The 12,787-nt window shown below is 38.7% G+C and overlaps 1 protein-coding gene across 1 annotated transcript in view; it reads left to right on the forward strand.

Annotated features, from left to right (window-relative positions):
• The first annotated feature begins 1,368 nt into the window (after positions 1 to 1,368).
• Positions 1,369 to 12,787, forward strand: part of LOC131193896 (cytochrome P450 7B1) — a 125,635-nt gene continuing 114,216 nt past the window's right edge. The window contains exon 1 of the mRNA XM_058174297.1: positions 1,369 to 1,698. Within this exon, the coding sequence (XP_058030280.1) occupies positions 1,601 to 1,698 (98 nt within the window). The 5' untranslated portion in view covers positions 1,369 to 1,600. The remainder of the gene's footprint in view (positions 1,699 to 12,787) is intronic.

Genomic DNA, 12,787 nt, shown 5'->3' on the forward strand with positions numbered 1-12,787 from the left:
GCAGCTGCTTTGGCCACTGGTATATTAGATCTATGCCTTTCCTAGCTTATTATAACTGTGGGGGGGGATGAAGGAATCAATTGGCCTAGGCAATAGATAACTCCTCCTTGAAAGAGGAAATTGTTCCATCAGCTCATAGGGAAGTGGTTGTGCACCCTTTCCTCAAAGGATCATTGCTTAATCTAAACAAACTAGACAATTTTTGCCCAGTTTCCAATCTTCCCTTTTTAGGAAAGATTGTGGAGTGAGTGGTTGTGTGGCAATTGCAGAGAGCCTTGGATGAAGCAGATTATTCAGGCCTTTTTCAGTAGGGATTTAAGCCAGGGTTTGGGACTGAGAGGGCATTGATTGTGCTCACAGATGACCTCCAATAGGAGCAGGATAGAGGTAGTGCCTCCACCCTAGCTATTCTTGACCTCTCCGCAGCATTCAATACCATCAGTTAGAGTATCTTTCTAGGCCAGATCCAGAAGCTGGGGGTGAATTGTATTGTGTTGTGCTGGTTTTCCTCCTTCCCCCAGGAAGTTGATAGGTGGGGAGAGATCCAGGCTGCAGCCCCCTACTTTGTGAGGTGCTTCAGAATGTGGTTTTCTCTCCTCTCCTGTTTATCATCTATATGACGCCACTGAATGAGATATCCAGTGTTTGGGGTGAGATATCATTAATATAAAGTGTGGATGGCACCCAACTTTATATCTCTATTACAGGCCCCTTGAGTGATGCTGCGGACATCTTATCCCAGTGTCTGGAAACTATTTGGGTTTCGATGGGGCAAAACCAGACTCTGATTCAACCTAGAGTGGCTATAGGTATTTGGACCTTCAGGAGCAAAGGTTCTCCCAGCTCTAGTTCTGGATGAGGTGCAGTACCCTACATAGACCAGTGTGCAGTCTGCTTGAGCAGAGGGGTGGACTAGAAGACCTCCAAGGTCCTTTCCAGCTCTATTCTGATTGATTAATTGATTGATTGAAACAGAACGTGAGAAACTTGGTTTCCAGAGGAGTGAATCAACAGGACACTCTCAGCCGCCCTCATCTTTCAAAAGACTCTGGGAAATTCCTCTGGGATACTGGAACTCTGTCAGGCCAAATTGTTGTACACTGAAATACAGAGCCTATCCCTAGCAAAGCTCAAAATAACCAATAAAATGTCTAACATTTCGAGCGCCTCAAGATGGATTAAGGTTCCTCGGATCTTGTGACTTTTCCCGTGGGAAGCTTTCTTCCAGCTTTGGGAGACTGATCGGCTGTACTTTCCGACCTGTCACCTTTCCTTAAAAGAACAATCCGTTCTTTCATTTCGCGCGGAAAGGAAAGGGGCGGGGAAGGGTGGGGGAGAAGGCCTCACCCTTTCCCTTTTCCTGTAAACTTTTTCGGCCGATCCCAAGAGGAGGGGCCGGGGACTCCTGAGCTCCAGTGGGAGCGAGATTGCTCACTCGAGTTTAGCTGTCTGGCATCGAGCTCCAAACTTCCCGGAACGCCGCTAGAGATTAAGCGACTGTGAGGACGAAGGGAAGGAGCGGCTGCCCCGCAGAAACTTAACCGAGCGCAGGAACGAGCTCTTCTTTCGGTAGCTGGAGAGGAAAGAGGCTCTCCCCAGCATGGGCCTCATGGAGTGGCTGCCTTTTGGCGTGTACGGTCTGGTGCTCGCTACCGCTCTGGCTTTCGGGGCGTTGTGTACTTTCGGCAGGAGGAAAAGGTAAGGGGAGACTCGCTCTCCTGCGGTCTCGTAGCTTTTGGCTTTCGCTAATCGGGAGAGTAAGGCGTCTCTAGGAGAGGGGAGGCGACTCCCACTTTCCTCAAGAAGCTGCAATCGAACTTTTTGGTTCGGTAGTGAACATCGTATAGAAGCAGCTCGGGGGATATATAGGAGCTTGTCCTATCTTGTAGCGGACTTTTTTTTACGGAATCACGAAGGGAAAACGGAAGAAGAAAGTTTTTCTAAAGTGCCGTCCGATATAAATGAAGACAGGGTATAGATAGAACAGCTCATTACTATTGTGCTGCAATCTGATGACAGTTTACCGAGAAGTTAAAAACGCGTTTACTAGTTTATGACGCCTCGATTGGCCCTAATAATATTCATTTATGGATTTATAATCGAATGAAGCCAGTTACCTTCTGTACAGGTACACACACACGGGAAACAGATTATTGAAAATTTATTGAATTCAAAGACCAAGCTTTTAACTTGGCACAAAATTACCGCTCAAGAGTGAGCCTTATTTGTTACACGGGTGTCTGGTAAACATTAGATTAATAATCCAAACTGGACAATTATTATGGCCAATCAGAACATTAGAAAGCAATGAGCAAGCTTCCTGCTCTACAAGTTGTCATCAGATTGTATACAGAAAAAGTAATGGGCAAAGATGGTTTGATTTGAAACCCAGACTGCATGTAGACTAGATCTGATGGCTTAGAATTCAGTACCCAGAAACAAAAATGAGCATGAGCATGACCAGACACTGAGGGAATTGTAGTCCAAAGCACTAACATATGTGCAGCTTGTACAGTGCACTTATTGTTAATTTGGTTGTCTTTTTCCTCAACCCAGTTTCTTAAATTTGTAGAGTACACTGAACATGTGGGTTGAATTTATATAACATGCTGGATTAAAACATATTTGGCTAGTTTGTGATTCATTGTGTTGTACAAACATGTTCAAACACAATTATTGTGCAACAATGATCCTGCAGCAAATGTTTTCATATGAAAGTAAATAAAAAAACATATTGTTCTAGTACATATAATATACATATAATATACATTTCATATTATCCCTTAATTGTTGGGAAGCCAGCCAGACACTTAATGGCTATGTTTGTATCAGGGATACCAGTTCTATAACACTAAAATCTACATTACAGTAGAGGCAATAAAGAAATACAGAAAATTATTCTCCTTGCTGCTATCTAGTGGTCATCTGGATTATTACAACCTGGATATATACAGTACTATTACCAACATTTACTCTCTCTCTCTGTCTCTCTCTCCCCTCTCCCCCTCCCTCTCTCTATGCCCCCTCTCTGTCCCTCCCTCTCTCTTTCTCCCTCCTCTCCACTTTTTCATTTACAGTACTTGACATATTGACCCATATATTTAATTATATTAATTAGACTTGGTTTATATAACTTAGACTAAATTGTATTTATGTACTTTGTGGTCCAGTGCAGACCTAACGGTTCACCCACTCCATGATGAAAATATAAATCCAGCAGTTATCACCATTTGCCTTCTGTTACAACTTAAATGTACCTTGTTAATTAGCAAACAGAAATAAGCTGGATGTTCACTTCTGCTAGTCTTAACAGGACATTCTTATTATCTCATGAACTTTTGGACCAGGAGTGAATAGACAAAGCTTTGTTCTATTGAAGATTTTCTGTAGACCAGTGGTTCCCAACTCTTTTTTGGCCATGCCCTACCTAAACATCTCTAAAATCCTGATGCCTCTCCCCCCTCCCCCCGTGAAATATAATTCAAGTGAACTCTACTCATGCGGAAGAAGCCTAAAAGGCCATTAACTTGGTTTAAACAAGGTTCAAATTGCTCTCATTAAAAATCAAATGGCCCCACATTAGGAACCACTGATCTAGACTCTAGACTTCCTTGGTTGTGACTTGGGCATTGTACTGAACTGGCATTAGAAGGTATCTTTTCTGGCAGCAGGACTCTACCAGTGAATTCTGTATTAAAGACTTCACTTTGATATGATTACCTATCTCATCCCACTCATGACTATAACCATGTTGCTTATATTTTTACGATTTATATTATTCTGTTTGTTTCCTAGTATGATTTGATTGCTTATTGAAACCTATGACTATCACTAAGTGTTGTATCTTATGATTCTTGATGAATGTTTTTCCCCTTTTAACTACATTGAGAGCATATGCACCAAAGACAAATTCCTCGTGTGTCCAATCATACTTGGCAAATAAAGAATTCTATTCTATTCTATTCTATTCTATTCTATTCTATTCTATTCTATTCTATTCTATTCTATTCTATTCTATTCTATTCTATTCTATTTTGAGCTGTTTTCTTATTCTGACTCTTTCTTGGAGAACTCACTAGGTGGCAGTTTAGGGCAATTTCACTTCACTTTTGGCTTGGTTACATGAGGGTACTTTAGTTTAAATAAACACAGGATTCTCTTCTGCCTCTCTGCTGGGTGTTTTAGTTCACATGCATTCACATGCAAGAACTGCTTACCCAGTTCTTGACTTGGTTCAATGTGTTCTAGCTATTTCTTCCAGCAACCTATCTCAGGACTGGATTGAAGCCAGGAAGGCCTATAATTCCTACCCTGTTGCTTGGAAATGGGAAAGCATACACTACCTGATGTCTTTCATTAGAGAGAAGACGTTTGTGTGTGGAAACTCTGTAATTGCTACACATCAAGAATCAGATCTGGTACTAATCAGAAGTTATGTGTCATGGCATAACTTTTGGATTCAGAAGACTGAAACTCCATCTTCAAACGACAGTTGTATTGTTTTGAAAGCTAACGGTGGGACTGAAAAATTCCACAGAAAATTAAGGAACAATGTTTTTTAAAATCAATATACCATGAGTTCTAGTCCAGTCTTGGGCATGAAAGTGAGCTGGATAACTTTGAGCAGGTTACTCTCAGTTGTATCTTTATCAGTTGTATTTATATCTCTCAGGTTACCCTCAGTTATGAAGAAAATAGGAGAAGGAGTATTAGGTATATTTGCTACCTTGAATTATTTACAAAAATAATAAAGGTGAGATATAAATAAATAATATTAGATATACTTCAAAATACACACACAAACACACATATTTATACACATACACCTCACTTGTGATTTTCTTGTTCAATAATTCTTCAAATTTAACCCAAAAGACAGTGAGGTCAAGTCCCATCTTAACCATGAAAGCCAGCTGGGTGGTCTTGGATCCGTCATTCTCTTTCAGCCCAAACCACTTCACAGGGTTGTTGTTGTGGGGAAAATAGGATGTGGAAGTTATGATGGATATGTTCCCCACCCTGAGTTTTTTGTAAAAATAATCAAATGAGTCGATAAATAAATAAATAAATACATAAATAAATACATAAATAAAATAAATGCCATGTTCTTCTATCAGATCTAGACAGTCTGAATTTCAGAAAATTTCAACCATTGTTTTAATCATCCCTACCTATGAATTTCTCTAGGCATGTAATATATGATGACTTTGACGTTGCAGGTCATCAAATTTATGGATGATATATGTGTATATGCATATGTATATATGTTTATATCTTGGACTAACTTTAAAAAAAGCTTGGTTATCTTGCAAAAGGGTGCAATTATTTTATCTATTCCCCATGACAGTGCCTCAAGAAAAGCAAAGACCTAAAAATAGAAGAGAATAATTTGGCAATGCTCTATCAAATCCTGTTCCTGTCAAGAGTGGCGTTCCTCAAGGTAGCATTCTTGGACCAACACTCTTTATACTATACATAAATGATCTTTGTGACTATATCTCAAGTAACTGTGTTCTCTTTGCTGACGATGTCAAACTGTTTAACACCACTGATAATACATCTACCATTCAAAAAGACTTTGATCATCTAACCGCTTAGTTTAAAATTTGGCAACTCCAAATCTCAACCAGCAAATGCTCAGTCTTACATATTGGAAAAAAGAACCCAAACATCAAGTACATGCTTGATGCACATTACCTTACAGATGACCCCCACCCTGTCAAAGACCTTGGAATTTTCATATCCAATGACTTAAATGCCAAAGCCCACTGCAACTACATAGCAAAAAAGGCTCTAAGAGTTGTTAACCTAATCTTACATAGCTTCTTTTCCAAAAATACTACACTACTGACCAGAGCATATAAAACATTTGCTAGGCCAATTCTTGATTACAGCTCGCCTGTCTGGAACCCATACCACATTTTTGCATCAATACAATTGAACGTGTCCAGAAATATTTTACAAAAAGAGTTCTCCACTCCTCCATAACCAACAAAATACCTTATCCCACCAGACTTGAAATCCTAGGTTTAGAAAACGTGGAACTCCGTCGCCTTCGACAGGACCTGGGTTTAACTCATAGAATCATCTATTGTAATGTCCTTCCTGTTCAAGACTACTTCAGCTTCAACTTCAATAATACAAGGGCTACCAATAGATTTAAACTTAATGTCAACCGCTCCAATTTGGATTGCAGAAAATATGACTTCTGTAACAGAGTTATTTGTGCTTGGAATGCATTACCTGACTCTGTGGTCACTTCTCATAACTCCAAAAGCTTTAACCAAAAATTATCTACTGTTGACCTCACCCCATTCCTAAGAGGACTTTAAGGGGCGTGCATAAGCGCACAAACGTGCCTACCGTTCCTGTCCTATTGTTTCTTCCCCTATATATATATATATGCTTATACTACCTTGTTTTCTCCTCATATATATGTTTATATATTATATAATCTTTTTGTGTGATGCTTGTGTATATTGTTACGACAAAATTAAATAAATAAATAATTTTTTTTATAATTTCATTTGATGTTACAGCATTCTTTACATTCATAGATCCAGAAGTAGCAAAAGAATGGCAGTAGTAGTACATAACACTCCAACATAGCCAAATACACTAAAATCAAAATACCCAGAATCATGGACCTCATCAGCTTCTGCTTCACTATCACTTTCAGTTTGATGGACTATTATACCAACAAATCAAAGGAACATCCATGGGATCACTAAGGAAGGAGTCTAATTCTATTCTAATTATGTTGTGAATACCTCTATTTGTTGGTATAATTTTCAAAGTGATTATATTTTTAGGATTTTTTAGGATATTTTTGGTTATGACCTCAGCTACCTAGAAATGTGAATCCTTTGTTCATGAATGATTAAAGGACAGATTTATTAACATTTCTCCCTTTCTTTTTGATTTGCTTTTAAAATCCCAGCTATATGTTTAATTTACTTCTTCCTTGGTGAGCAGTTAGACTGAAGACGACTTCTTGCTGAAATAATTGGGATCAACACAAAATTGTTTTATTCTTTTGGGCAAGATACAATAGGCCATTTCCTTCTAAAATCAAAATTAATACTAAGTTCATATGGTCACTGAATGAATGGTTGCTACGCAAGTGCTACAGGTTGCGTGTGTGTGTGTGTGTGTGCGCGCGCGTGTGCACACACACACACACACACACACACACACACACACACACACACAGAGTCTATACTTGTATATATAGGGCTGAGGATCTGCCTAGCTTCCTCCAAATTGACCAGTAAATCAGATCCCTAGAATTTCCCACTTTGTAGCCATCAATCTTTATCTATGCAAAAATCTTTGCTCTTCTGTTTTTTAGGGTCCCTTTTCTTTGTGAAGCAGACACCCAGTTAATAGGATTCTTCTTCTCAATTGCATGCTGTGCACTTCTAAATTTTCCCTGACCAAATTCTCTCGTAATCTTTACTTACCTGATTCTGCTGCATAACAAAGAGTTTCTTGTGACTAATTTTGCTAAAACTGGTTTGGGGTAAAAATGTATGCCCAGTAACAGAAAAAAAATCTCCAAAGAAGGGGCTTTAAGAATGGATTTCCTTGAGCTGGTACCCATTTATTAATCACTATTGTAGAACAAAGCCCCAAATATCTGTTGTTAAATATTGTTGTGTTTGCAACAATATTTGCTAACAAGTATTAGCAAAGAGAGGCATTTAAGAAGATGCTTTTCTGTTTGGATTCTTATATGATCTAAGTTTTCTTAATTCATAATAATAACAAAAGGGCTTCCTCCCTTCATTTCTCTTTTTCTCTCTCTATCCTTGTCCTATCCTATCCTATCCTATCCTATCCTAGCCTGTCCTGTCCTGTCCTGTCCTGTCCTGTCCTAATTTATCCCATCCTATCCCATCCCATCCCACCCCATCCCATCATCCTATCCTGGAAGATGCCTCATTTTAGCTGAAAATTCAGGTTATCACGTCATTAGGGATCCAGAGACATTAGCACGTCTCCTATTAGTGGCTGTTATTTAAAATTATTGTCTGGAAAATGAATGTTTCTAAAGGCTAGTAAAAACAGTTATATTCAAATATATTACTCATTATTACATGCTATATGGGATCTTTGTGATTCTGAAAGTGATGTGAGAACTTTAGAAAATAAATCATCTCATTATATGCATGTTTTCTATATAGAATTCCAAATTCTGACATTGCTTCTGGATTTGAGAAAAGAGAATGGAAGAGAAGACGGGAAAGTATTCTCTGGGTTGGACTTAGTGGGATAGAGTATAAAAACATACTGCAAAAATCAAAAGGAAAATTGAGATACTATGGTATCTTAACTACTATGGTACAGTGAAGAGTTTGCATTCTCTTGCTGTGGGAGAGAAATTACTACCATTTCTAGTCTATTACAATTGGAACATGGTGGCTCAGTGGCTAAGATGCTGAGCTTGTCGATCGAAAGGTCGGCAGTTCACCGGTTCAAATCCCTAGTGCCGTGTAATGGGGTGAGTTCCCGTTACTTGTCCCAGCTTCTGCCAAACTAGCAATTCAAAAGCACATAAAAAATACAAGTAGAAAAATAGGGGCCATCTTTGGTGGGAAGTTAACAGCTTTCCGTGCGCCTTTGGCGTTTAGTCATGTCAGCCATGTGATCACGGAGATGTCTTCAGTCAGCACTGGCTCTTTGGTTTGAAAGCACTGCCCCCTAGACTAGCACATATGTGCGAGGGGAACTTTACCTTTGCCTTAGTCTATTACAGATTCTCTTGCTCAGCACATAAGTCAGGGGAAAATGTAACATAAAACAAATGTTCCATGGACTTTTATTTTGTAGAAAAAATTCCCTAAAAAGGAGCACCTAAAAGTTTATACCAAACTTTCCTAAACTTTTTTTAGGGAACATTGTTTGCATCAAACTTTTTACCAAGAAAAATCTAAAATTGTCCTATGCACCTTTTCCTGGTCGATGCATTAACAAATACCTTGAACATAAACTTCTTTTCTATTCTCTTGAAAAGTATTTTGTGTGTGTGTGTGTTTGTGTGTGTGTGTGTGTGTGTGTGTAACCAGCTTCTGCAAACAAAAGGACATTGTGCATTAACATTCTGGGCAGAAGCATAGAGTGTTTTAGGATTTCCCAAGAGTTTTGCTGCAGTGCAAATGAGGAGGATGTGAAATACATAGGGTAGTCATCCAACAGTATGAACAAGCCATAGAGTTTGTTCAGAGAAATTGAATTGCCTGAGGCTAAAGGGGAAATTCCAAATCTCTTATTTTCCCCATGAACATGATGAAAACAGCCAAGTTATGTAACATTAGCAATTCAGTCACTGGATGCTTCCTACAGAATGGGAACACAGTCTTGGTGGTAGCAGGGAAATAGCCATTTTTAGATTGTCTTAATGCTTTTTCCAATCAGTGGGGCTGCAGCTTTTTGGTGAACAGATATGATGAGTACAAAAGATCACACATTTAATCACGCATGTAATATCTCATCTCTGAAATCCTGGAGAGCTGACAGCTTGATTTATTATAAGACAGTTACTCATATTTATTATGTCTGCATCATCCCATTAAAGTGGCTGCCCAAAGAAGTCTGAATGTCAACTGGACAGTGGATGTAAAAAGTGGAAATGAAGATAGTGGTATCTAAATTCACTAGTTAATCTGGTTGGAGCCAGTGGAATGGTGCAGGTGTGGGACTAGAAGCAGAAAGACTGAGGTTCAAATCCATTCTTAGCCATGGAAGCTTGCTGGTGCCTCCAGAACAGTCCCACTCAGCCCAATTGCTTCTCAGGTTGGGCAAAAATAAGAAGGGATAGCTGTTTTACTGTTTTCAGGTCTTAAATGAGAAATGGGTATAAATCTAATAAATAGTAATAAATTAAACGTTGGCCTGGTTTATATAACATGTTAAAGCCAAACTATGCAACTACAGGGATGCGGTGGCTCAGTGGCTAAGACACTGAGCTTGCCGATCAAAAGGTCGGCAGTTCACCGGTTCGAATCCCTAGTGCCATGTAATGGGGTGAACTCCCGTTACTTGTCCCAGCTTCTGCCAAACTAGCAGTTCGAAAGCACATAAAAAATGCAAGTAGAAAAATCGGGACCACATTTGGTGGGAAGGTAACAGCGTTCCGTGCGCCTTTGGCATTGAGTCATGCCGGCCACATGACCATGGAGACTTCTTCAGACAGCGCTGGCTTTGAAACGGAGATGAGCACTGCCCCCTAGAGTCGGGAATGACTAGCACATGTGCGAGAGGAACCTTTACCTTCATGCAACTACATTATGGCTTAGTATGACAATGGAACACAGGCTGTGTGAAAAAGCACCACCACATTGGTTTCTTCTGCGAGGTGTGTTAGAGGGAGGTTCCTCATGCCTCCAAGCCTCTTGCATTTTTGTTTTTTTAATCCATCCTTGATATTTAGTGTCAAGCGCTGGTTTATCCTTCCAGTCATTAAATGTAGCTTGCCATCCTTCTATTGGCTATGGATTTATTTATTTTTTTGCTGTATCTATCCTGAAAAATTACAGTGGCCGTTGTTTCTCAGATAAACAGCAGAGGGCATATACTAGTCCAGAATTTCTTAGCCTATTTTGTCCTCAGGCTTAAGAAGTCAACATTCTCTCTGGTCACATCAGCAGTTATAATTGAAAAGGACATTGTCATCCTCTTCAAAGAGCTTACTGTCACTTTTAGGCCAATTTGAGAATATGACTGTGGGAATTAAATGTCTACGTTTAGATTGTAAAACCCATGGTGTGTGTGTGTGTGACTATTTGAACTGCTACTTCTGCATAAGGTTTATTGGATTCTGTATGGGACAACCATTCTCTTTTTGATGAACTACTCTTATAGTTGATCTTTGTATTCCAAAGATCCATATTTTGTAAAAAAATAAAAAAAATGTTAAACTGAAGAGGAGAAACAGTGTAGGGCTCCAAGATCACAATTCTCTCTATAACACACTTCCATATATATATATACAGCTGAAAGTTTATTTTGACATGAAGGAAGTTGGTGTCTCTCTAATACATACCTGCCTCCTGCAATAGTTGAAACAATGTATTTCAGCTGGACAGAATTCTTAACAGGTTCTGAAATAGGCTGGAATCATTGTCACATGTGATTAACTCAGTAGGATAAAATGGTGAAGATTAAAAGAAACATTCTTTTTAATTTCCCTCACTTCCTTTTTCCTTAAATACATGCAAGATCAAAAAAAGACAGTTCTGACTTTAAAAAAATCTTGGATTATTTATATTGATGATCACATTTTTTTACTTCTAAACAGAGTTACTTTATCATTACGTAAATCAAACTTTCTTCTGGTTAACAATGGTAAGTCTGGGGCATAGGAATAAATGTGAGAAATGAATTACTCATGAGTTCTGCAAGATTTTATAATGGCATTTTCACTGGCAATTTTCTCTAATAACTTTTAATTACTAAAATAATCGTAGATTTTGAATGGTTCAAGGGAATGGTTCTAGGAGTAATTTCTTTTCAATATATAAGAAAGTATTTAAATTCAAATTGACACTGATATTGAATTTACTAATTTTAGTGTTATGACCTTTGAGAAGATACAGGTTTGGTGGCTGAATTTGTATATTGCTCTAAACCACAATGAAGTTTGTTTGGTTTAGTTTAGAATGGTCAGTGCAATCTGGTGGTCTTTTGGGAAAACAAAATGTTTTACTTGCGTTCTAAAGACTCATCTCTGTCCCTAGTCCTGTAGTGGTTAAGGTAGCAGACTAGAAACCAGGAGACGGAATTCTAGCCATACTTTAGGCTGAAAGCCAGCAAGATCATCTTGAGCATGTCACTCACTCTCAGGCCTAGGAAGGCAATCCACTTTTGAAAAACCTTGCCAATAAAATTGCGGGGATTAGTGCAGGAAGTCCTCGGGAGTCAAAAACTAACTTGAAGGCACCAAAGAAAATATTTGTTTTTCAAAACAAAAATTGCCTCTTCAAATGCCCTTTCTCATAATAGTACATTTGTCCATGGAGAATGAATAATAAAAAAAAAATGTGAGAAATTAATGAAGTTTCTTGATTTAGAGGAAACATATGATCAACTGCATAGCTCTGAATTTTGGAATATTCTGCATGAAGATGAAATGGAAAGATGTCTTCTGAATGCAGCAAGAGCAGTATGTGATAGAAATAAAGTATGTGGAAGAATGAATGAAATGTTTGTTGAATGTTCCCACATGGAATAGGGAGTAAGACATGTGCAATGTTCCTGTGGGAGAATGCATTCTCTAACTCAGTGATTCCCAAACTGTGAGCCGCGGCTCCCCAGGGAGCCGCGCTATCGTCATGGGGCGCCATGAATATCTGCGCCGTAGCCAATCTCAATAAAAATAGTTTTAGCCTTCCTGCTGAGCTGATTCCATGGTCTGGAACGGACAGTGACATAACTATAAAGTTATGCTTGAAAGAAGATGTACTGTTGCAATTCTAGTGGTGTCACCTTAGCTTGTTTTGTAATAAATCTAACTAATCAGGCCTCCGGTATGATTTGTTACTACAGGGTTTTGACACCTTAGTTATTTATCAACTTTATGGATAAATATATAAGGACTGCCTGTGAGGTTGGAGATATGTTGATGTATTCTTAATGCAGATGATGCTCTTCTACGGATGAGAATATGAATGATTTGCAGAGAATGTTGGATAGATTGTACAATGAAACAAGGAATATGGAACTGAAAATTAAAGTCTTAAAGATCAAGATAATTGTGCTTAACAAGCAAAATTGAATGAACAATTGT

This window comes from Ahaetulla prasina, chromosome 3 (genome assembly GCF_028640845.1).
Source record: "Ahaetulla prasina isolate Xishuangbanna chromosome 3, ASM2864084v1, whole genome shotgun sequence".
NCBI lineage: Eukaryota > Metazoa > Chordata > Lepidosauria > Squamata > Colubridae > Ahaetulla > Ahaetulla prasina.